This window comes from Caretta caretta, chromosome 2 (genome assembly GCF_965140235.1).
Source record: "Caretta caretta isolate rCarCar2 chromosome 2, rCarCar1.hap1, whole genome shotgun sequence".
Classification (NCBI taxonomy): Eukaryota; Metazoa; Chordata; order Testudines; family Cheloniidae; genus Caretta; species Caretta caretta.
The window spans coordinates 85116913-85143812 of record NC_134207.1 but is presented as its reverse complement, the minus strand read 5'-3'; the positions used below and the strand labels follow the sequence as shown (position 1 = coordinate 85143812).

At 40.3% G+C, this 26900-nt stretch overlaps 1 protein-coding gene across 4 annotated transcripts; it reads right to left on the bottom strand.

Moving 5' to 3' along the window:
- Window positions 1–240: 240 nt before the first annotated feature.
- Window positions 241–26900, bottom strand: NDC80 (NDC80 kinetochore complex component). Of its 4 annotated transcripts, none has more exons than XM_075125295.1 (17): window positions 26813–26900; window positions 23271–23381; window positions 21688–21774; window positions 20335–20458; window positions 20024–20193; window positions 18122–18224; window positions 17142–17228; window positions 13076–13169; window positions 11564–11670; window positions 8561–8705; window positions 7490–7695; window positions 6116–6268; window positions 5469–5558; window positions 3697–3789; window positions 2040–2170; window positions 1313–1415; window positions 241–891 (listed from the first exon to the last, which is right to left on the bottom strand). In XM_075125295.1, exons 2-17 carry the CDS (start codon window positions 23369–23371, stop codon window positions 769–771), a joined length of 1917 nt encoding a protein of 638 aa, XP_074981396.1. In that variant the 5' UTR covers window positions 23372–23381; window positions 26813–26900; the 3' UTR covers window positions 241–768. The 4 variants fall into 4 exon arrangements, with proteins under 4 accessions (XP_074981396.1, XP_048696355.2, XP_048696353.2 ...); XM_048840398.2 differs by having other exon boundaries at window positions 26787–26889; XM_048840396.2 differs by lacking the exon at window positions 26813–26900 and adding an exon at window positions 26702–26812.

Here is a 26900-nt window from a genome sequence, read left to right as displayed (position 1 = left end):
TTCCTCTGAGTGTCAGCAGGTCTATGAGCAATACCAAACATGCTCAAGCACAGTCCTCCTCCCCTGTCTACTGCCTGTTCTCTTTTGGTGCTGCTGCTGCCACTGGTTAAAAAACCAAAACACTGTCTCTTGCAGGGCATGGGGAAGGATGTGCACCATCAATAGAAACAGTTAAATTTGCTATATACTGTCAAATGCACAGTAAACACAAAAATGGGAAAAAAAACCCTTTCATCTCAGTTATTAGTAATCTTATAGGTTTATTGCAACATTAGTCAATACAAAGTTTTCAGATGGCAGATTTTCAAGTTGGCAATGTCCCTTTTAGCAGTGGGACTTGATGTCCCATCTATAAATCCATTCCAGGTCATTTTTCAGAATGGTAGCGCTGTATCTTAAACCCATTAAATATTTCTAGGAGGAGCACAAGTAACGTGAACACCTCCTACTAGTTACAGAGGGATTAAAATTAAATTTGTTCTCTGGGTTGTGTCTTGCCATAGTTGCATAAATGGATAACAAAGAAAGTAAAAACAAATCCATTACTTTATTTGCAAATAATTTGATTAACCTCTTAATTTGTTTTATAGAATGATGCACATACTAAAAACTAAAAGGAAGCTATGTACATTTGTAAAAGAGTCTATGAAACATAACAGCAATTCAGCTAACAAGGAAATCTCTGACAGGTGATGCCTACATTGAAGGACGGATGCCTCTAGAGCTCTGCAAATTCAAAATTTTTATCTTCTTCATCCTTTTTGAGAATTACACTGCATCAGCCTTCTTTTTATAGTTGTCTAGGATCTCTCTTAAGTTTGCCAATAAATCTTCTGACATGAATTCTTCAAAGTCTCTATCAACCTTTACATTCTGCTCACCCAGGTATTTCTGAAAGAGAGTTACAGCAAACTAGTTAAACTATTGCTTTCTCTAATAATGTTGAACGATGGTTTCTTCTTAAGTATTTGGGATTTGCGAGCTGCATGTGTTTTGAGTAATCTCAACTTCTAAATGTGAAATATTTTAAATCATTCTATTCTGAGGGAGACACAGGAGGAGGAGGGAGGAAGATTAAAATGGACAAGGAAGGACTACTAAATTTCAGCTGCCATTCCTGACTTCTACTGAACAAAGGATTAAACTCATCAACTTTATTATCAGAAGCTCCAAGCTCTTTTTAACAGGACTATAGATGCTATGATTGGTATTTTATTCAAAGGAGCAAACTCTTTAATACAAATGCAGTTATCCTTCGGAAAGTCCCACGTTCAGAAGGATTTCATTTTAGACAGCAACAAGTTTGACTTACCTCTACTGATACTACATGAGTAGCAATCACTTCCAACAGTCGGTTCAAATTATCACCCACTTTCCTACTCTCTTCTGTTGTCATCTGCATAACAACCTGGTATCTAAAGAATAAAAAACCCTTTCCTTAATTATACAAGTTGAACAACAGTGGAAACAGAATCACTTTACTCTGGCTGATGGTTCATCAGAGTAATACAACTTTTTATGGGATAATTTATTTGAATTAGATCAGACTTGTTTTCTTAAACGTAACTTTGAAAAACAAGGATAATTTTTATGCTGGTCAATAAAAAGTAAAGGATCACAAGGAAAAGAAGAACAACAGAGAAAATCCTGTCTATCAAAATACAGCTTTCCTGGATTTTTCTGGATGAATTACTGCACTCAAGTATGTCTTTACTGAACTCTGATGGATTTACACTCTCACTATAACCAAATACATCATATGAAGGTACACTGGAAGACAACTGAACACAACTATGGGGCAAACTGGTTAAATATCCTGGCAAAGCACATTTACTGTGGAGGGAAAATATTTTATAGCTCTAAGCTTGCAGAAGGAGGGTAATGATATTGAGTCTCATGAAAAATAACTGAAATGGGTACTTACTCACTTAAGGAACTATAAAAATATCATCATATAATGCTAGACAGGTTAAAACTTAACACTCAGTGACCTGTGCAATATATGTCAAAAACCAATCCCTAGCTGTTGTTGGACTTACTGCCGCTGAACATCATGCAACTCGTTCATAGCTTCACTGAAGCCTTCATTGATTCCACTCTCAAGTAAGTGTTTATGCTTCTCCAATAATTCCAGCTCAGTTGCACATTTTCTCTCTTTCTCTTCTGCTTCCTGTAATGGTAACACGTAAGTTAGTATTTCTATTTTTTATTTTTAAGAGACAAATTGTTCTCTCTCAATTTCCTACCAATACTCATATTAGAATTAGTAAATCAACACACTTGTAATGCTATGCTGCAGCTTATTTGGAAACCAAATGAGAGAGTTCAAGGGGGTCCCTTTGTACTACTCTGGAGTACAACTCCCACTCCACCCTTCAACGCTTGGGTTGCTCCAGCCTTCCCTTCCAAGTCTAACAGCCAGCCAGCCAGCCCGCCCCCCCCCCCAAGTTATTTGAAGAATTAAGATAGGCAATAGTATTCACCTCTCTCACAGTGGGAGTACTCTGGGATCCTGATTACTCCTGCACATTTTTGTGATTTTACAAGAATATCCATTTTTAAGTTTTTCTTTCCCCTGTTCCTCTGTGAAAGGCTCAAACAAAACAGGCGAAAGACTGACTATATGCAGGGAAAGAGTGAAGTTGGCAATACACATAGTGCTATCAAATGCACAAAACCAACAAAAAGAATTCCCGCACTCCAGAGCTTTCAGTTCTAGTAAACTTAAATGTTACTCATAATAGCAGATAAGTCATACTTCTGCTCAAAAATTGTTGATAGTCTTTCTAATGTTTGTATAGTGTTTTGAAAGTTATATAAATAAGTATTATTACCAATATCACAGCTGTTAAATATTTTGTTGCCTGGGGGTATGTCTACACTACCCGCCGGATTGGCGGGCAGCGATCAATCCAGCAGGGGTCGATTTATCTGGCACAATAAATTGACCCCTGAGCGCTCTCCCATCGACTCCTGTATTTCACCGCCGCGAGAGGTGCAGGCAGAGTTGATGGGGGAGCAGCAGCAGTCGACTCAACGTGGTGAAGACACCACGGTAAGTCGATCTAAGTCAGTCGACTTCAGCTACGTTATTCACAAACGTGAATAACGTAGCTGAAGTTGCTTAACTTAGATCGATTCCCCCCCACCCCAGTGTAGACCAGGGCTTACTCTAATAGCATAGTATCAATAGCCGAGTTTAGGTGTGTTGTGAGGCAAGAGTGTGATGGTCAGCTGCCTTCAACTCCTAATTAGTGCATCAGTAGCCAAGTAATGCAGACCCTTTTTGTGGTTTACAGCTCTACTAACTCTTTCAAATCTACACCTCTAACATTAACACTAGCTTATTTTGAAGTAGCATTTTTTCCTGTGCATCACTCTTTCTCAGAAATATAGTTCTCAGGGCAAGAACAAACATAAGAGAAGGGGTTGCTATACAAGGTGACAGGTGCCAAAGCAGTAATGGGGATGTTAAGGGGACCACTCAGTCAACAGGAGGGCTCTTTTTTGTTACCAAACATGTTCTACTGGATGTTAGATCAAGACTTTCTTCAGCGCTGAAGTCTCAATTATGTAGAGTTTGTTTATGACTGTGACAGCACCAATAAGACTCAAATGGCCAGTCAGAACACAACTTTCGATTCTCACTATCCAAATCCCCCATTGAATTTGTCTCAGTTTATAAATAGTGCCTACCTTAAGCTTCTGGTGGTAAAGGTCATCCAGCTTCTGGGCCTCTTCCTTAAGCATTTTAACACTGCTTTTCTTTTCTAATACCATTGTGTTCACCTGAAAGTACACAGTTGGTTAAAAAAGTCCAGCAGTAGTCCTTCAAAAATTCCAACCTGCAATTTTGAGTACTTTCCACCTTCACAGAAAATATATACATAGAAGCCACATCCCCCCATAATTCTTATTTCAACTCCCAAAGATGAATACTTAGATCAACTCCTATTATGTACCAGTGTAAGGAATAATTGTTAGTGACACAAACTATGTATACAGAGAGAATTGTACCCTTTGCCTTCAGTATTACCTCTGATTAAGTGGGGATGGAGGTTGGGGGAAGAGGTGAAAATAAGCTACTTCAAAAACAGGTCTTAATATTCTTAATATGAATAACTATTAGAAAACTAATATAAACTTTGACAAGCCATATTTTCTGTGTACAAAACATTTCCTGAACAAGAGAATTTTGTAATAGGTGTCCTATTAAAAGTGCTTCTTAAAGTGGCAGCAAACTTAGCAGCATGTTATTTCATCAGAAATTTCAAGAACAATTCTTCTATCTGATGCAGTACCAGTTTTGAATGCTCATTTATTGGCTCCTCCTCCAGACAGGTCTACACTTTTTTTTTAAATGCTGCTCCTGTTAGCTAATACATATATATTATGTGTAGTATACACCACATTAATGGATATTATGCCTTCAGTATTCATATACATTATATATATATGTGTTGGGAAGTTATAGTAACTGAATGTATTATACTATTCTTTCCACAATTCTGTTCACGCATGTCAAGTATCCCATAACACTTTGCAAAGCTGAGTTCAGAAACTCATTAGAAAATAGGAAGCCTGTCAAAGTCAAGATACATTTGTTCTAGGTCCCAATAGAGGTACTTTCACAGGCAACTGTCTTGGAATATAGTATCCAAAACAAAGATAAGGAAAGGTATAGGACAAGAAGTTAAGGAACTGGTGAGTTGGATCTTAGGTGATGTATAAAGTAAAGTACTTTTTAACTGGTAAACAGCCATGATATAAATGTAAGTGGTCTTGGGGCTGTATCTTTGAAGCACACCTATTGTGTGATAATCATGCTGAGAGAAAAAAAAGAGTTGTTCTCAGGAGGTGTATGTATGTCTTCCTTTTGTATTGTAGCAAACTGTTTTGTATATAGACAAATTGGCTGAGCTTTGTTATTTGGGTTCTTGAGCATTTTTAATATCCAACTGCAAATATAGTCAAAATCAATTGGCTATCATATTAATCAACAACCTCTAAACATGGAATACCTTCCCCAAACTAATCCATCTTCAGGTACCTGCTAGGCCCAGTTCTACTCTGAAACCTACAAGATATCAGTCAGTTAGTGATGGCTAGGTTGGGCAGAAGTCTGAGAAAGCTCATTTTACTTATTTATTTGTCTAAAAAGAAAAAGCTTTCCAATATTTCTGCAAACTTATGTGACTGCATCTTATTTTTGTTACCCTTGACCACCCAACTTTCTCTTCTGTTAATCACTTTTGCATCTTTGAGGCATGGACCATAGGTACCTTTGTTTCGTACTGTGCCTAGTACAATATGGGGTGGGGGATGGACTGACCCTGGCAAAGGCCTTTGGGCACTACCAGAATAAAAAAAAATAAAAATAAAATGTTTTTATAATATGTAAGTGGTCAAGTGTTGGTAATGGTCTAGCAAAGCTTAATATCGAGACACCATAAGCATGTGTAGCTCACCTGTTCCAATGTATCCTCTAAACCCATTTTCTTGTGGGTAGCTTTTCTAATTTCTTCTTCTGTCCTATTTATGAGCTCCATAAGGGGAGCCTGAAATGCACATACAAAAGAAATAGCCATTTAAGAAGCGGTGCGTGTTGCAATAAGGAAATTGTCCCAGAAACCTCCAGAATTTACAATAATTTAGAATTGAACAAAACCATTATTGCTCAGTGAAAAGCCCCACCACAATTTAAAACTTCAAAGGATGGGCATCTGGAACCTCTTCAGCAAGACTCAAGCTTTCAACCAAGCCACTTTATAAGCAAAAAAGATGACTTGGGGTGGTGTGAGAGACAAAAAGAAAAAAAAAACACCCTGAAAGTGATGTTAGTTTCTCCCCTCCCTCCCAAAATGACTTACCACTCCCACCACCCCTTATACACCTTTTTTTTTTTTTTTTTTTTTTACTTAGACCATCTATACTTTACCATTTATTTCCTTTTGCCATTCCCGTCAGTACATCTCAAAGCACTGTACTGACGTTACATAAAGGGTAGTTTAAAACTTCCTAACAAAGTTGCTTATAAATGAAGTACTAACTCTGTTCCTAGGAGTGAAGCAGCAATAAAATTATCAGTCTTTTAAACACAATGGTGTCCACTTACATGAATATGAGTTCTGTATTTGACTAGACAGTTTGGTCCTGCTTCAGGATTAAATTTAATCTCAAAGTCATGGCCTTTAGAATTCTCTGCACTTATTGGGATTAGTTTCAGTTTTCGAGCCAGCTTGTGATACTCTGCCAGTTGTGTTTCGATCTGTTCGGTTGCGGGGGGAGAGAGGAGAGGGAAAAGCCAAAAATTAACAGAAATTCCAAGCATGCATCCAACTCCAAAGCCTTGCAGCAAGCTCATTGTTCTTACTATGAGTAAAAGAGTGCCCAATTGCTCCATGAGCGCACACACTTCTTGGAAATGCAAGAGTTCTAGGTTTTGTTAACTTACCAATTAGCGTTTTTGGTTTAACCACTGCGAGTCTTGTAGATTGGCTCTCAGAAGTTTCATAATGTATACAAGTGAGATTGAACAGTTTCCTTATTTGACTTATTGTATTTTCTCATCATGAAGTATAACTACTCTCCAGTTTTCACTTGGGTACTGACTCTCAAAGCTAGGAGATGGATACTTATGAGTAGTTTGTAAGGCTCCAAAAAAAGGCAAACATCTGTCATAACTGCAATGCTTCTAACGTAGGGAGCAAGAGTTATGGACACTGCACATACACAATTGTATGGCCTAGCAAGTTATTTTAATGATTACTTACCTAGAGAGTTTCAAAATTGGCCTGTTTCCTGATCCTGAATACTTAGCAACAGTGCAACATCTATTTTGTTTTTATTTCGCATTAGCTCTGAATTTTACAGCTATAAGCAAGTGCCATGTAAAGTTATACAGTGTTTGAGCAGAATTATTTTTTTTTGGTGTGCTTTGCCCAACAAGCAGCAACTTTAAAAAACTGCCATTTTAAATTAGAATACTAAGGGCCAAACTCATACTTTCAGCAGGGCTGAATTCAGTGGAATTGAGGGATGAGTTTGGTCTTAAAAGCTCAGAGAAATATTGATGCAAATTAAAGTGCTAAAATGGCATAAATTACATTAGGGATATTTAATTCCAAGAAAGTGAGTTAGACAGCCAGCAACTTTGAAAACTGCCTTTCTGCATCAACATCAGTGGTTGACAGCGGTGCATACCTGCTATCCCATAGATGATGCACAAATCATTATGCATCACAAAGACATTTCCACTCCACTTGAAAGGAGAGGTGGGCAAGAACAAAAGTGTTTGTTCAAGATAAGAATAAATACAGACACTTTTAACAGATTAAAAATGATAAGACACATTACTGCTATTGTTAAATTAATTTAGGAAACTAATTGGCAGTAGTGTCTTAAATTTCAGTTTTTGACTAATCTTGAATTAAGTTTTAAGGATGCAAACTGACAATTGCCTCTCTCAGATAGTAGTGCTTTCACATACCGCCTCTTTTCCTTTAGCATATTTCATCTCTTCATTCCATAATTGGTGTTCTTCTGCCTCCAGTTCCTTGGTCAGCTTGTTGATGGTTTGCTGCAGTTCATCCCTTTCATGATTTATTCTCTCAATGTCTGCAACTGAGTACTTCTGGTTATCAAAGATGTGCTGGAGGCGTGCATTCTCCTGCTTCATCGCTTCAACTTCCATTTCTGAATTTACAAAATGTTTTTTTAGATCTATTAGAAACTCAGACTAGTTAATGGCTGTGTAAGCATTATAACTACTCCATATTAGTTCATACTTTGCTTTCTTAAAAGTTTCCTAATTTAATACCTGATGTATCTTTCTGAGCCCTGGAGCTAACATCTCTAATGTGACCTAATTCAGCAATACTATAACTTTTAGCAAAAGAAAAGGTGATTGTTTCAGAAGTTTGGGCAATTTCTAGTTAAAACAAGTTAGAATCAGATGTTTTGCCAATTAAATATTAATATGGAAAGGAAATCACTAAATATACACTAAAATTAATAATAGAATCTTACATTTAGAAGGATTATTTTTGTATAAAAAGGATCCCCAAATGCTTTACAAACAACATAGGGATGCTTTCACTCAGTTTTGAAGTAAACCTAACTCTAGACCAGTGTTCTCAAGCTTTTTGTACTGGTGTCTCCTTTCACACAACAAACCTCTGAGTGCAGCTATCCTTACAAATTAAAAGCGTGTAATAACTTCATGACCACCAATTTGAGAACCTGTGTTCTAGATGTTGAAATAAATAAATAAAAAAATCAGGATCAACTAATAGGTTCTTAATTATCAGCCTATGCATTTTTTAAAAGTGATGCATACATTGGTCTGGGAAATAATCACTCACTTGCCATTTCCTCACCACACCCTCTTCAGAGCCTATAGAGTGGCTACAAATCTAATAAAATCTGTTTTGTTAGGAATCTATGTAGGAAAGTTTCTCTGTAGGATCATGATATGCACAATAAATATTTCACACTCTTAAAGCTGAACTAAGTTGTTTTTAGCATGGTCGACCATTTGTGAACAGTGCTTCTTCCTCACCTGCTGTTTCAAGTTCCCCATTAATTCCTTTCACTTTCTGGTCAAGGATGGTTGCATGAGACTCCAGATTAACCATGTAAGCCTGATATTTCTGAACATCTGCTTGCAAAGAAGATTTCAGTTTTTTCAATGACACTAAACGATCCTTTTGTGGCGAGGAGAAGGGAGGGGGAAAAAAAAAACACCAACCTCTCACTTAGAGAATTTGTAGAAATAAAATCATTTTTACTTTCTACGCAGGACTGTGCCGTGACGACAAGAAGCTTTGTTAGGCTGATGAAGTTTTCCTTTATACTCGCTCCCTCTTTTTAGCAGTTGACTTAACTTGCCCAAAGCCTTAGGCATTCCCAACAGCTTTATTAACCTCAAACATTTCAATCCAAAAGCCTCTGATACTTTTGTTTGTATCACAACAACACTTAGAAGCCTGTATCAAGGATAAGGGCCCAGTAGTGCTAGGCACTGAACAACAAGCAATAAGCTAGTTCCACCTCAGAGAACTTGCAATTTAGGGTTATGACAAGACACAACAGATGGTGGAAACAGGGGAGAGGGGACAACAGTAAAACAAGCACATTTTGAACAGGAGAAGTACAGAAACTCCTCACTTAAAGTCCTCCCGGTTAATGTTGTTTCCTTATTACCTTGCTGATCAATTAGGGAACATGCTCATTTAAAGTTGCGCAATGCTCCCTTATAACGTTGTTTGGCAGCCACCTGCTTTGTCCACTGCTTGCAGAAAGAGTAGCCCATTGGAGCTAGCCGCGGGAGGGTGGGGTGGGGGGGGAGGGGGGCAGGGGCTTGGAACCAGGGTGGATCGGCAACCCCCCTAAATTCCCAGTGTAGCAGCCACCCAGCAGGCTATCAGTTGCCAGGCAGTTCAACTGTCCCTCCCCCCACTGCCATGTGCTGCTCCTGCCCTCTGCCTTGGAGCTGCTCCCAGGAGCCTACTGCTTGCTGTGAGGGGAGGTGAGGGGGTGTGCTAATGTCAGGGGGTAAAGGAGCAGGGAGGAGGGGGATACCATTGGGCCATTCACACAGAGCGTGCGGTGGGGGGGGGTGAAGGGATGGGACATGGCAGGACAGGGGTCAGGGAGCTTGCTGGCAGCAGCTGCTGTCTCAACTTGCTGATCTACTTAAAAAGGCAGTGTACTTAGAGTGGAGTCAGCATACTTAAAGGGGCAATACACGTCTCTCTCTCTCTCATACATGGTGTGTGTCTCTGTCTGCCATGCTGTCACCCCTCCCTCCATTTGTGCTGCCTTGTAGCCTCACGCTCTACATTAACAACGTGTTAACCCTTGAGGGCTCAGCTTAGTGCTAGTTCATCATTTAGCAGTAAGGCGTTCCCTGGGAAATATTCCTCTTCTACCCTTTGACTCCACCACCTCAATCAAGCTTCACAATCATCATTGCTGTGTTCTGTATTAAATTGTTTAAAAAAAAAAAACTTATATTGTGTGTGTGTATATATATATAAAAAAATATAAAATATAGTCTTTTGTCTGGCGAAAAAAATTTCCCTGGAACCTATTTACAATAATTCTTATGGGGAAATTGCATTCGCTTAACATTGTTTCGCTTAAAGTAGCATTTTTCAGGAACATAATTACAACGTTAAAGCGGCAAAGAGTCCTCTGGCACCTTATAGACTAACAGACGTATGGGAGCATAAGCTTTCGTGAGTGAATACCCACTTCGTCAGATGTATGTCGTGGAAATTTCCAGAGGCAGGTATAAATATGCAAGCAAGAATCAGGCTAGGGATAATGAGGTTAGCTCAATCAGGGAGGATGAAGCCCTCTTCTAGCAGTTGAAGTGTGAACACCAAGGGAGGAGAAACTGCTTTTGTAGTTGGCTAGCCATTGACAGTCTTTGTTTAATCCTGAGCTGATTGTGTCAAATTTGCAAATGAACTGAAGCTCAGCAGTTTTTTATTGAAGTCTGGTCCTGAAGTTTTTTTGCTGCAGGATGGCTACCTTTAAATCTGCTATTGTGTGTCCAGGGAGATTGAAACGTTCTGCTATAGGTTTTTATACACTGCCATTCCTAATCTCTGATTTGTGTCCATTTATCCTCTTACGTAGGGACTGCCCAGTTTGGCCAATGTACATAGCAGAGGGGCATGGCTGGCACATGATGGCGTAGACTATGTTGGTGGACGTGCAGGTGAATGAACCGGTGATGGTGTGGCTGATCTGGTCCTCATCCTCCCTGATTGAACCAACTTCGTTATCCCTAGCCTGATTCTTGCTTGCATATTTATACCTGCCTCTGAAAATTTCCACTACATGCATCCAACAAAGTGGGTATTCACCCACGAAAGCTTATGCTCCAATATGTCTGTTAGTCTATAAGGTGCCACAGGACTCTTTGCCGCTTTTACAGATCCAGACTAACACGGCTATCCCTCTGATACAACATTAAGTGAGGAGTTACTGTAGTCTCAGTTTCCCAGTTTCCTAGCTACTGAGCCAATTTATATTTCAGTATATTATATATATTTAAAATACTTAAACTGACTTTTCAAATACGCAATGCTTTCTTACAAAACAAACATTTTGATAAGTTGCTGCCACTTGTCCCATACTCTTCTCCCCCCAAAACCCTCTGGATATTAAGTCCTTGGAGAGAAATCCTGTTGGATAAACAGTGCTTAGAATTACATTGGCTAAACTGTGAACATTGCAGAGTCTTCCATTATTTGAAAGTATCTACAATACCCAACTGTGACTCAAGCCTTCCCAATAAAATGTTTTATATTGCATTGATATAGAGCAAATGATATCCAGGGCCAGCGTGAGTCACTTGGAACATCTGAAGGAATATTTACATTTTATTCTAGCATGAAATAGCCACATCAGTTTGCCCGTCTTACTGTTGTGTTATCAATGCTTTGCTATGGAAAATTATTTCCAAGGAATGTGAGCGGGGACCCGGAATATCAATATAAATCAAGTTAAAAAACAGCTCCCCTTCACTTATTTGGGTATATTTACTAACCGGCTCACTTTCCCTTTCTTTTTCTAGTCTTGCAATCTCTTCTTGCAACCTTTTATTTTCTGCTGCTAGAGCCTCCACCTGGAATTCATCTACATTAAACAAATCCTCTGCAAGGAAACAAAAAAAGGTTAGACTGCTCTCGTAAAACATCAACATCCATACTGCATAATACCAATGCAGTTGCTTTTATTATAGCACACCAGACACCCAGGCTTTGAATAGACACACTTATCAAAAGGTTATAATTTTTATTTAATTCTTATCACACAATCTAGAACATAGACAAAAAAAATAAATATAAAATTAATCCAAGTCAGTTCTTGCCTATGTCAGATATATGCAGAAGCTCTACCATGTGGCGAGTTCCAGTAAACAGGGATTCTCAAACTTTTTGAAATGATTACTACACATAATTGTAGTAGAATGTTCACCTAATGAACCAAGTCTCTCAAAACTTCCCAAGTATAGCCCCATTTGTGACTGTGCAATATGTTACTTATGTAAAAACTGTGATAAATGTGGGGGGAAATGGTCACTTACTCACTCTGCTCCTCTAACAATGATTCTCTTCTTTTCCTCCCAGGTGCCTCCCAACAATTTGATTTGTCCCTTCCCTTGCTCCTTGCACATGCTGGACAGCTGCCTGGTTCTCTTTCCTTTTGAACTTTCCCCTCTCACTGATAACTCATGTCTCCTCTCCTACTAATGGCTCCATTAGCAGGCAACTCCAGTCCTATTGGTGGCTCTAGTCTGAGAGTGGCTCCTATGTAAACAGCAGCCACTGAGGGACTGAGTGAGGTTGTCTCCTTGTTTTCAGCGGTTTCGACAGGCTCTCTGTTGGATGCCTGTAGAAGCAGGTGAAAACAGGGAGCTGCACCATACAACTTGCCAACACTCTGCAGACCATCAGCAAGTACTTCACAGGTCAGTTTGAGAAGCTCTGCAATACAGTGTGGAACCATACAGGCCCTGAAAAGAGACTGCAGAAGTGGAACCTTCTTACTCATCTGATCTGCTGTCTATATGTATTCAGTCACATCTGCATCTTTTAGTGAGAAAAGGAACTTTGTATTGCCTTTTATTTGTCAGCCCTGCTGAGCCAGAGGTAAGAATGAGCAGCAAATGCTATTTCATCTGTGCATCAACAGCATTGCATAATGCATTCCAATAACTTACACCCATACAACACCACTGATAACACAGGATTGCACGAGTATTGCTGAGGGCATAGGGTGACCAGCCTGTATTACTGGGGATGATACATAAGATGAAGACAACCTCATCTGACTCTCAGAGCCCAGGCTGAGTTTGCATGGTTGGCAGTTTGGAGGGGGGAAAAAATCCATCCTTTTATTTTCATATCTAATTTGCAAACAAGAGAGAAATATGGAATCAACCTTTTAGTTACAACTAGGCACTTTACAGAGAAGAATTTCACTTTTAATTGAAACAATTTATGGCCAAATATAGACTAACTCCTCCCCCCCCCCGACACACACACACAAAACTTACTTAGCTTTGACTGCACTTCTGCATCAAACGCCTCAAAAGTGTCTCCACCCTTCATGAAGTGCTCATAGCACTTTACAGTGTAGTCCATAAAGAGCTGAAAATACAATTTAAAAAACTTGCATAAAGGAAAGCCAAAAGCTTCTAAGCATCTGGATATCCAGTTCCATCCCGCAAGTGGAATTAAACTGAACATTTTAATCAAAAAGATTTGTTATCAGTTTATTTACTAAGCACTGTCCATGTGCTCAACTCTTTACAATACAGACAGATGGGGTCTGGCCCAAGGGATTTACATTCTAAATTAAAAAACAGAATACAGTTCATACTTACTATACACCAACTGATCAGATGACCATTAACTCTTAGAACTGTTTGTTTTAATCCTGTTAGGATATTTTTAAATAGTTTGAATGAAGATAGCATAACTATATGGTGCATAGGAAAGAAACTATTCTAAGTATAAAAAAGAAGGTACAAAGATGAGAATGCAGAAGAATACAAAAAGCATGGTAAGAGGCAATGGAGTGAAAACAAGAACAGGATGAAAATAAAGTGATGTAAGCCAGAGCAGAGTTCAGAAGTTTGAAGGCAAGGTCCAAAAACTTGACTTTCAGATAGCAAATGAAAGGATTTAAATAGGGACTTATATGGTACATCAGAGGCATGAGGGGAAATTTTTTTGAAGCAGCATTCTGCATGGCCTGGAGGAGAGCAAAGAGAGAAACCAGCAAGGTGTACAGTAAATGAGGCAGAATGGATGAGGATTCAATGGTACATAATGGGGAAGAGGAAAAATTAGAGGCAAAAGGATGAGTTCAGTTTGAGCTGAAGAGGGAGAGGAGCAGGAGTAATAGTCATCAACCAAAATGCTCAAGAAATTTGGGAAAAAACAAGAAGTGAGCATGGAGAGCAAAGCATGAAGAGAAAACCCATATAAGAGTGAATCCAAGTGGGAGGAGTAATCAACCACATTAACAAAAGAGGAGTCTAGGCAAGCAGCTTTTTGGTGTGGCTATGAGGTCTTTGGTGACCTTGATAAGACATTTAAATGGTGCAGCAGAACTGGATTTAAGGGAATTAAAGACAGAAAGAATAGATTGTGTATTCAATTGAATTTAGATGCAAAGGAGAAGGGAGGAAGCTGACGTGGTATTTGCAGAGGTAAGTGCGGACAAAAAAGTCTATTTTTTGGTGGTTTTGTCTGTTTTAAAAATAAGATGTATGAGGGATGATGTAGCCTGTATTGTTGGGGAGGGTGTCCATGTAATCCAGGAATCCCCAAAGATTGTAATCGGTTAGCAATTTTAAACTGCAGTTCTCTCAAGAGCAACTGAAAGTGGTATTGTGTGTCTTTTGTTTGTACGTTAACTCCAGCTCATATTTGTTCAGTTTACAGAGGTTTTATATTTTAAACAGTTTTTTCCATTGCAACTGCCAGCCCTGCAACCTCACCCCAGGATCCAAAATTCATCCAAGGTTCTTTCTTGCTTGTACATCACTGCTAATAACAATTCTATAGGACCAATTATGCCCTCTGTCAAACTGTGCAACCCCACTGAAAAGTACTGCATAGCTTTAACTCAGAGCAGAACTTTTATTACTGATGATAAGAGGAGGAAAGAATGAAGCTTGGTTTTTAGATCTGGGGTTAGGTTGTAGGGCTAGCAGCTAGAAAAAAGTTTTACTCAGTTTTAATGTAAAAATGAAGATCTGAACTGGCAACATTTGTGACTAAAGGACCTCTTGATGCCAACTGGCAGAGGGCCCGGGATAAAGGGATCCCCTGGGTTCACCAAAAGAATTTCATGGAAGGTCTCTAATGAAAGCCAGTCCACTGGTCATCATAATCATTGACAGATGTACATACAGGAAATATGTGAGGAATTATGAATATATGCTGAAAATTATGTTGTATAGGTCTGGTAGTTAAAGGCAGATCACTCAAGGATACAGTGCCTGGAGACAAACTTCTCCAGATAGAAGATGGGAGACACTTATCTCCCTGGTGGACCATTCAGTATCCAGTATCTCACAATAGAAGTCTATTAGCATACTGATTCAAATGCTAATGAAGAACTTATGGAGACTTTAGAAGAGAATTAACAGGAAGAGGTAAATGAGGATTAGGGTTGCCAATTTTGATTGGATGTATTCCGGGAGGTTTCATCACATGACAATCTTTAATTAAAGATTAATCTTTAATTCCTGAAGTCTCTAGGACAACTCTGAAGGGTTGGCAACCCTAATGGGGATGGACAGTTGTGGGGAGTGGAAGGGAATGGAGAAGCAGGGTGGATGAGGAACCCTGTTTTCAGGTGAAAAAAAATCAAAGGTTTGGTCTGGTATATTTGGGGATGCAGAGACACACCCTGTCATCTTTTAATCTGTGAAGTCAAGCTGCCAGTGGGCTTGATTTTATAAAAGGGAGATCTCAGCCATCCTGGCTGAAAATTCTTAAAAAGGACTTAGGGTAAGCTCTCCCACAGCAGAAAGAGACCGTCCTGTGAATTAGGTTTAGGTCTAGAAAGACTGTTATGATTTTGTTTTGTGTGTAACCATATTTCCAATATTCTTACTACCATTTGAATCTTTATGATCAGAGAACAAACTTATTCTGGTTTTTCCTATACATATATCTGAGTGCTGTGGGTTAAGTGGGAAGGCAGGTAATCCTGAATTAAAACTAGTAAAATGGTGTGTACTATTCCCTTGGGAGCAGTGAATCTCAGAGTTCTGTGAGTGTTCAGTGGAATAGGAGCTGGACACTCCAGAGGGATACTTGAAAGACTTGGGGGTTGGCATGTGCCTATTGCTAACCTATGCAAAGAAATTGAGGCCTAGGGAGGCCTGGAAGGCAGTGCTTGTGTTGCCAAAGGATGATGGAGTCAGGGAACCGATCTACATAAGGCACAGACAAGACTACTTCATGCTAAGGGCAGATGGTGGTGAGGTGCCGCACAATCCTGTGAAACGTCACCCCCATAAGAAAGAAACCCTACCTTTTTTAAATGGAGTTACTGTTCATAACAGTATTGCAATTTAATAAGAAAAGAATCAAGTTCCAAATAGAGGAAATCTTTTAGACTTTGCCAAGAGAGGAAAATGAAAAGCAGGATGACAATCCTCTCTTCTCTCCTCCCCACCCCTCCTGAGGAGCAGAAGCACTGTGTGACAGAATCATAAAAACAAAGGATTCCTATTTTAATTTAACAAACAGTTTCCATCCTGAAGTGGAACACTTAGACTATTAATCTGGTGTTAATCCACATTCAGGGAAGTAGTTTTAGCTGTAATTTACCAGTGCCCAGACAAAAGGAGGATGAGTGCCTTTCCTAAGAAATTTATTTTATTTTAAAAATTAATTTGGGTTGAGGTAAACAGTCCAGCCAATAATCGAGAAAATACAATAAAGCTTGTGCTGCAGACATAACGTAGTACAATCTTACAATTTTAAAAAAATAAGGAGACAGTAGTACAAACTGTTACTTTCTTAAGCTAATTTACATTGTATTTATGATTTTGTGAAAAATAGCATTAAAGATGTAAGACTGACCAAGAAAACTGAAAGCCGAATTAAACTAGCTTAAGTTATACACATTGTCTTATGACAGTATACTTCAGAATCTAGGTCAGAGGTCCCCAAACTGTGGGGCGTGCCCCCTTAGGGGTGGAAAAACATTCAAGGGGGGCGTAGTGGGGCCAGGGGGAAGAGAGGGAGCGCCACCCCGTCCAGCTCCACTCTAGCTCTGCTCTGGCCCTGCCCCCAGCCAGGATCCCGGCTTCCAGCCCCATCCCAAGCCTCGGCCCTCAACCGTAGTCCAGCTGCACCTCTGCACCCGGCCCCAGTCCTCACTCCTACCCCCAGCCTCAGTCCTGTTCCTGGCCCCAGACCTGCCTCCAGCCTCAGCCCCTTTTACCCTTGTTGCCCCCCCCCCCCCCCCGAACCACAGCCATGCCAGCCCTGGCTCGAGGGGGTAGTGGGTAGGGGAGACACGACCCTGAAAATTGTGGGGACCACTGCTCTAGATGATCAGTTACTATAGTCACTGGTAAATTATTTTGGTACCTTATGATGTACAATGCCATCTTCTGTTTCTCCTTCCCAGGTCTGTCCTTCATCAAAGGGTGTGTTTTCCCTCATGGCAGAATACAACTAGAAGGGGAATTAATGGCATATGAAGTTAATAGTACTCCAGAGAATGCAGTCTGTGAAGACCTCTACCAGTTGCTGGATTACAGTATCACATTAATTTTAAGAAAAAGTCCATGGATGCAGAATTAGCATCACTGGACCAGTATCTCCTTTTTTGGAGGTGGTTTCTAAATAGCAGCAGTGAAAATACCAAGTTTTGTTAGTTTAATTTTGCTGTTATGTTGCCAAGCTAAGTCTCGCAAGAGAGGCAAAAGAACTGTCTGGAGACTCCATATAACAAAATTGTATCATTTAACCTTCTGAATGTAAGCCAAATGTATCTTTGCAGCCATAAATACTGGAAGTTTTAGGGTTGGCTTTTCAAGAGTGCTCAAGACACAGGCATACACATCCCATTGTGGGACAGGTGTCCTGCATATTGAAAATCCCACCCTTACAGTTTAAATTTAATAAACTGAAGTAGATGGCCAAGGTCAACAGGAGCAAAAGGGAAGTTTCTCAGAAGCAAGTGGATTTTTCAAGCCCTATCTTACATACCCCCTTTGAACTGAGTCTAGACTTTTTTAAGTGTTCATATATTTCATTTTTACTTACATGTAGGTACCTTGTTTTAGTGTAGGTATTAATCAACATCACAAGTTAGCTTAACAAGAAGTGTAAATATAAAATTAAAATCAAGTCATATGATATAGCATTATAAAAATAAGGCTAAAGTCTAGCTCTTATGTTACATCATCACTAACAATGTCATCTGGCAATTTTTTTTTTTTGCTTTCTTATTGTAGTGTTTAGGCTACTTCAAAAGTCACTTAAGATACCTCTAACATTCTACCCTACAACAACACTCCATACATGAAAACAAAGTTATTCTGCTCAGTGAAGTCAGATAGTACCTTGACACAATCGATTAGCCAAACCAAAGCTGCTACAATCTGAGGCCAGGTGTGTGGAGCCCCCACTGTGTATATAGAGCTTTTTGACAATGCAAAGGGATACCTACAATGAAAAAGAATCAGAGCATTTTTCAAATAAAAGTTTTGTTCTGGTAAAAATACCCTGACTACACAAAATGGCATTCTTACATACACCTTGAGGTGAACCTTACCAATAAAAGCAAGGATGTGCTTCTACAGAGCAGCTACAGAAGAGCAAAATAGATTTTTTTTTTAATGCATGATGTAAAATAGAAACAGCTAAGTTCCAAAAGCAGAATATTTCAGCTGGTGATGACAGGAGTTTAATGTCTTCTTGGAGTGAGGAGGTGGCGGTTTGTTGCATAGACCAGGGTAGTGCTGGAGCCAGAAGGGATGTCTTCAGACTATTCCCACAACTCCCATTTGCTCACCAGATTGCAAGACACATCCCTCCCTTTTTCCCTCTTTTTAGTCTGGTGCTGGGGGCAACTCTTGATCTTGACTCTCCTCTGCTGCTCTGCCTCCCACCTGACATCTCCCCACTCGGAATGATTCTCCCCTTTCTCCTTTTTAGGCTATTTTGAGGAGAGAGACATGCACATCAGTGCTAGAAGGCAGGAGAGGGAGCTATTTAAATAGGTGCTAGGAAAGGAGACAGAGAGGCCTGGAAGGGAGGGTGATGAGGTGAGGAAGGAAAAAAGAATTCCAACATGTGAAGTACTGACCTATCTTCTCCCTCACTGTGGGATGTGGTAATGGTGCAGGCAGGTCTGAAGCCCATCCACTCCTAACCAAGTGGCCAAGAGAAACAGAGGAAGAGCACCCAAGTCCCCACTAAATGAAATTCTCACTTCTGGGGCTCTCTAAATGCAAGACTGGCTTTCAAAAGTGGTTGTGAACTTAAGATCATATTATGAGGCAGAAATAGCATAGTTTTCAGCTCCTAGGTTGAACTTACAGTGCTGGGAGCTAAATAAAACAACATCTGTAATCTGACCAAATTTGACATGCAAGTTACTGAGTAAGTTCATAAATATATAACACCTGGATGTTGCATTGCTAACTACAGACACAGTTTGGAAATCTTCTGAAATTCAATGTGTGGAAAAGTGCACAATTTCTTCTGATTTTGGATTGCAGTACGCAAAATTAGTTTAGATTTATAGGGCAATGAGCTAAAAACGTTTTGCTGGTAAAGTGTGCCAAAGTGTTTTAAATGCAAATGTTCTTTAAACACCCAGATTCAGTTTTTAAAAAAAATGAATTATTTAAATCCATCTTCCAGCTCTGGAGACAAGTTTCTCAAACAGTCTTTTCATTACAAGAATCGTTACCATGTTTTGACAGCTACCCAGGATTGTATTCTGGTTACCTGGTCTCTAGTAAAATAGTCAGTTTCTCAGTATCACAAAGAAAGGCCATTAGAGAGCACCCTTCTTTTCAAAATTTCCACTAGATAACAGAAACCAAAAACCTCGCGTATTTGACATGGTGAGCATGCTTGACTCAAAGATATCAATATGAACTGAGGGTAATCATCACCTTGCTACCAGCACAAGGCACCTCACAGGATGAGTTAAATGCAATTCACACTTCCTCATGAAGTTGGAAATTTGGAGACTACCAACATTTAAGATTTTTTGAAAATGTTGGACCTACTACTATTTCCAAGCAACACCTAAGATTACCATTACAACAGCTAATTGTCCAGCTTGAGTGAAACACACCCCAAAAAACCCTCTACATTCAACAAGCTACCTCCTAAACAAAACAAACAGGACCAACAACAATACTGGGGAGGGAGTTTAAACTACACAATTTTAAGTTTTACCATGCCCTTTTACATTAAGAAATTGACAAGAATGAATTCCTGATGCATACCCAAGCTCTTTAAAGATTCTGGGGATTTCCTCTTCAAACTTAGAATCAGGAAGCTCGTAAGGGCACAGGAAGCCATAGATAAAAGTGAAGATCTTTAGGAAGTCCTTAACAGATGGAGATTGGAGTGATTTCATGGAGACATTATGGGCATAACCATTCTCTACAAGAAACTGAGAAAAGACACATGCATATTACTAGTGTATGTAGGTAGATTCTAGACAAAAGCTAGGTTTGAGGCAAAGGAAAAAGGTAGATTTTGATTAACCCCATTTATGATTTAAACCAAACATTTAAAGAAAATAGCAAAATACCTCACAGAGCTGTCGGATACACTGCTGGATGAATGCCTTGTCATGAAGTGGCCTGGGATCCTTGATCTTTTCTGTACCAAACACACCATACTGACTGTTACGTGAACCTCCAGGACCACTAGTTCTAGAAACAAAAAGTTTAGATACCTGTAGACCATAACCGTAGTGTTCTTAAGCTTATTTACTTTTATTCACTTAATCACTTTTATTAAAGAATAATTACTCTGCTGTGTCATTTGTATTCTGGAACAGGTTATCCACACGGAGTTATTCTGAAATAGTTATTGCAGAATAAGTTATTCTGCATTATCTATGCTAGTCAATGTCTCCAGTTAGACAAAGCCTTAGTTTTAATACTAGTTGAATAACAACAGTTAATTGGACTAATAGCCAAAACAAACAGATATAAACCTTATCCTTAGATTTAAAATATAAATTCTCATCTTCCTTACCTTCATCCTATCACGGAAGTTTTTGGTGGTCCCCATCCTCTAGCTCAGGGGTCGGCAACCTATGGCATGCGTGCCAAAGACGGCACACGAGCAATTTTTAATGGCACTCTGCTGTCTGCCACGCACCTACTCTATGTGGACAGTTCCGGGACCCCAGACCGGCAGTGGGCTGAGCGGGGCTGGCAGCCGGGATCTTGGCTGGCAGGAGCTGGCGGACGGTACCCCAGACTGGCTGCGGGCTGAGCCGCTCAGCCTACTGCTGGTCTGGGGTCCTGGCCGCAGGCCCTACTCAGCCTGTTGCCGGCCTAGGTGAACGGAACCCCAGGCCGGCAGGGGGCTGAGCGGGCCAGCGGTGTAAGATCAGCATTTTACATTTAATTTTAAATGAAGCTTCTTAAACATTTTGAAAACCTTGTTTACATACGACAATAGTTTATAGTTATATAATATATAGACTTATAGAGAGAGACCTTCTAAAAAACGTTAAAATGTATTATTGGCATGCGAAACCTTAAATTAAAGTGAATAAATGAAGACTTGGCACACCACTTCTAAAAGGTTGCCAACCCCTGCTCTACCTTATTATCCCCAACTCAGGTCTAACTGAGAAAAAAATTCATGTGGGAGCAGAGCAGTACAGCCCACTAAAGACTTTTCCCATTGCCTCTCCCCTTGCTGTGGCTTCTGAGGGGAGGTCAGTGATCTGCACAGGTGCATGATCTCTGTATTGCTCGACCCTTGTGAGGAGAGATAGAGCTATGAAGCTGCTCCTGCTCCAAAGTGCCCCAAATCCATTCTTCCCCCACAGAAATCTTTCTAGGGAAAACATAAATTGCAGAAATCTTTAAAAAGTAATTGAACAGCTTTTTAAATTTACTGCACAGAGCCCTGTCATCAATACCTTTTACCAAAGAAGCTGACTTTTCTTTCTGAGGTACCAGATGCAGGTTTACTCATACTCAGCTTCCCAAAGGTTGTTCTGTCTTGCCTTAAAAAAAAGGTTTGTGTAAATTACTGATATTACAATAAGTTCACCTTTATGCTCACTTAAGAAAACTACAGCACATATTCATAGCAGAAGGCAAGTTAGACCAGGGTGTATGGATTTGTGTCACCGATTTAATCATGATTTAAAACAGCAAACCTCAGTTTAAATCATTGATTTTAATTGTGTTTTGCATTTGTACTTTTTAATTACTGTCCTAAAGAAAGGCTGATTTTCATTGATTGGTAACCATGAAAACATACTGATTTACAACTAAATATAACCTTTACAATAAATATGCTGCTGCTTTTTGTTACCAGGAGGATACAAAATGCCTATATACATTTATTTATGCAATTATATAGCTTTAGGTACATTTACTCAGATTCTTAAATTTGACATTTTTTATTATGTTAGAAATGGTGAATGATATTTATTAGATGAACTTTGTACTTGCAATATGTGTCAAGGTCTACTTGGGTGTAAATTCAAATTCAGTTTAAAATGCACAAAACCGGCATTCACTTTTTTATTAAATAAAACCACTTTAAATATGCTGGGTATACAAGAAAAAAAACACATCAAAAAATATTAACATGATTTGCGTTTAAAACTGACTTATTAAAAAAGGAAGTATTATCTGTAGTTAATGAATTGAATTGATTGTTTCTGGTCACTGTGTCCTGCAAGATTTTAGAACTAATAGAGATCCTCTCACGCCAAGCTTTTATTTTTAGATTGGGAAAGGAAGACAAGCTTTCTGGGTTCAGTGCCCATCTGGTTTCTTAATGCTGAACTAGTTGAATAAACTGAAATGAAGAAAACATTCTCTCTACAGTGCACCTGCAGAAAAGGCAACTGCTACTTCAACAAGCACTGGTTCCGGGTATTTACCCAGTGACAAACCACAGAACTGGTGGAACATTCTTTAAAAACTGGCAACAAACACATATTGCTTAGAATTATTTTTTGCATTTAATTTAAATGATTGTAATAGAGTATAATAAATTAAGGCATTAGCACAGATTGATAATTTAAAACTGATTTTTAAAAAATAAACCTGTACTTAAATTTTAAAAAATCAGATTTTTTTTTTTTTTAAAAAAGCACCAATTTTTATCCACCCTGAGCTAGACTAAGCATTTTAGAATTACAGCTTCTTGGTGCTGCTGACCAATTAAATATATTGTTTGGAGACTGCCACTTGTATAAAACCACTGCTGCCAGATGTTCTGTACTTGATAATGCAACAACAAAAAAAGTTAAAATATGACATTTTAGTCACATGAAAGCCAGGAAATTAAAGTTTTAGCTCCCAAAGTATCCTACATTGACCATATTTGCATGCACACATAAATTATGGCATTAAAGTTAACACCATCACACAACTTGTTGTTTATGGATCTGACCCTACAGAGACTTAGACATGCTTAACCCAATGGGATTAACAATTAACTTTGTGAAAATCCACTCTGAATGACTTGATCAGTGACACTTACGCCTGTGGTGTCTGAAGACCCATCTTGTTGGTATCCTGCACTCTCAGAGGCATCATGGATTGTCGACCACTGCTACCAGTGGTACTCGAGCTGCGCCGCATTGTGATTAAACTACAAGGCAAATTATGTTGGTATTAGAGGAAAGTCACAGTGTCAAGGAACATCATCCTTCTTGTAACATCACAGCCAATATGTGCAGAGGCTGGATTGAACTAGGGTGGGTTGGTATCTTGGACCAGCAATTATCTGATGGCCCTATCATTCCCGAAGAAATTGAAGTTTTGTATAATAAAAGAAATAGTAAGTAAGCCTCCCAAATGTATACTGTCTGAGAACTGCAGATAGAGACTGAAACAAAAGCTTTATGAAAGGGATGACCTGCCCGATTCACCTTAGTGATGCTCTAACTCTGAAGGCCACTAATAACAGCATTAAACATTTAAAGGAACTATTTCACCAGTGTTATATGCAGTGTTAGTTCCAGGATATTAGAGAGACAAGGTGGGTGAGGTAATATCTTTTATTAGACCAACTTCCGCTGGTGAAAGAGAAAAGTTTTTGATCTACCCAGAGCTCTTCTTCAGGTCAGGGAAAATTAATCTGAGTGTCACAGCAGAATATAAAGAGGAATAGATTGTTTAGCATGAAGAGTTAACACATGTTGCAAGAGACCATTTAAAATGAAGTGGACAGTTAACACTTCTGCAGCCATAAGTCAAAAGAGGTTTATTGGATTACGGAAGGTTGTAATGAAACATAAAACCAGTATCTAATGAATCTATGATTTTTTTGGTATCTAGCAGAGTTATGAATTTAAACTCCCAAGCTCATCTTTTCAAGGTGTTGTGCAGGTTTCCTCTGGGGATGAGGACTGAGAGATCAGATATGGATTGACTGCTTTGTGAAAAGTATTCACCTATGGGTGATAGGGTATTTTTCTCTTATTTTTCTGAGAGAGTTAATTTGAGAGTGTAGTGATTGCCTAGTTTCACCCATATTGTTGTTGTTGGGGCATTTGATGCACTGGATGAAGTACACCACATATTGTGATAGGCATCTGTAGGACATATTTCAGAGTAGCAGCCGTGTTAGTCTGTATTCGCAAAAAGAAAAGGAGGACTTGTGGCACCTTAGAGACTAACACATTTATTTGAGCATAAGCTTTCGTGAGCTACAGCTCACTTCATCGGATGCATTCGAAAAGTACTCCTTTTCTTTTTGTAGGACATATGGATCTTGAAAGATATGTTATGGGTGAGAATGGTGATTGATCATTGTAGTAGGGGAGTTATGTCTGCAAGTTTTTTATCTGTTATTCTGGCAGGGTCTGGGTTGCTTTGACTTGGTAGGTCCTAGTCTGTAGGGAGGTTGCTTCTCATGAGCATGGCAAGGTTGGGGGGAGTGTCTGAAGACCAGAAAAGGGAGTTCCAGAAAGAAATCGTTCAGGATGTGGTCCCCATCAAGTATGGGTTATAGTTGTTTGATGATGTTTCATAGAGGTTCCAGTATGGGGTGCTAGGTGACAACTAGGCATGTGCGGTCAGTGGGGTTATTATTTCTGAATTGAAGCAGGTTCTCTCAGGCTATTTGGGTGGCCCATTCCATGATGTGATCTACTTCTCTGGTGCAGTGTCTTTGTTTGGTGAAGGAGATTTTAAGTGGGTTAAGGTGTGTATCCCAGTTCCCTGCCCCCCCCAGCATATTCTTGCTTAGGTGTAGATACAAGATTTTTGACACGTCTGGGGTAGATACTGGATCTGTGAAGTTAAATCTGGTGATCCATGGATTTCTTATATATAGTTATCTGTAGGGTTCCATTGATGGAGATAACCATGATGTCCAGCAAGTTGATGCTGATATGTGAGTGTTGTAGAGAGAGAGTGATGTATGGAAAGTGGCTGTTGAAGTTGTGGTGGAAATCTATGAGGGAATTTAGGTTGTCTGTCTAGATGATGAAAACATCGATGCATCTCAGGTATACCATTGATTTCATGATGCATTTTTCCAGAAATTCTTCCTTGAGGTGGCCCATGAAGAGGGTGACATATTGGGGAGCCACTGTCTGTTCCCATGGTTTGGACAAAGTGTGTGTCATCGAATGTAATGTTGTTATGGAGAATGAAATGGATGAGTTTTGCGATGGGATGGATGTGTGTGTTTTGCCATCTGTCTTTTAGATATTTGAGGCAGGCAGAAATGCCGTCATGGTGAGGGATGTTGGTGTATAGGGAGGTGACATCCATGGTGGTAAATATAGTGTTCTGAGGGAAACTGTTAAAGTTGCAAAGTTCCCGGAGAAAGTCCATTGAATCTTGGAGGAAACTTGCCCTTTGTATGGTTTAAAGACAGGTTCTAGAAGTCCCGATATTGCTTCAGAAGGAATACCACACCCACATATGATATACAAGCAGGAAACCCAGGCAGATGCATCTTGGGAAGCATGTAGAAGTTCCCTGGGGTGGGTTTGTGAGGGGATGAGATTATAGACAGACATCAGCTCCACTGCAACACCAGCCTTTCAACAACTCAGGCACTCTTCTCAGGACTCTGGTAATCCTATCCTTACTTTAACATTAGGTGCACCCCAACCTTCAAGCCCCCCTCAAAGAGCATTCCCTTGCAATATCCAGACCCTGTCATTGGACACTTCCAGAAATTACCAAGTCCGCTATCGCCGAAGAGACAATGTATACACCAGCCTTTTGGCTCAGTGGAGGACGTGCACCCCACTTTAATATATTGCACTGAGATTAACCCTTTCCCCTGGGCGATCTCTTTGCTGCAGCCCGTGCGCTTTGGACGGAGACAGCTGCAAAATCCAGGCCAACCCAGGCACCTGTTGGTTTTACCCGCAACACCCTCCCCAGCCCCACAAGGCCTGCATAGCTAGTGCAGGGCAGGCCTGCCCTACTGGGGTGTGTGCGTGTGTATGGGGGGAGGTGGGAGGAGTACAGTGGTGCCTTCGGACTAGCTAGTTGGCAGTAAGGCCTGTCCGTGCCCCTGGCAGGCGGGGCAGGGGCTCCACGTGACACACGCCCCCACCTCCTTCTCTCACAGGCAGAGCGGTCCTGAGTAGGGTTGCCAACTCTGACTGAAGCTATTCTGGAGGTCCCCTCAACACGACGCAATGCTGTTTTCTTAAAATACCCACTTAAGTCTCCTGGCTTGCTTTCAATAGTCACCAGCAGTTCGATGCCAATTCCAGGAGACTCCAGGCCAATCCTGGAGGGTTGGCAACCCTAATCCTGAGGAACCGGGCCGCCCCTAGGGACTCTGCCCTGGCCCCGCCAGGGAGCGGGAGCTACCAGCAACGACGCCTGCAGAGCGGGAGAGAACTTGAGCGAGAGGCCCCGGCCAGACCGCCCCGCCATCCCTAAAGGCTCCCTGCCACCCGTTGGCCGGGGCCGCACGCGCCGGGGCCACCCACTCACTGTTGTCGTTACGGCCGCCGCAACTTTTTCTTCCTCCCGTCCCAATTTCAAATCCACCCGCCACCGGCGTCTCTCGGCCTCCTACCCAATGCGCGCAGCCGAGCGTCTTACGTCAGGCGAGGGGGGAGACTCTGCCAGTGGCACGGAGCGCCGTCTCACGGAGGTGACGTCACTTCCGTTCTCCTCCGGACGGTATTTG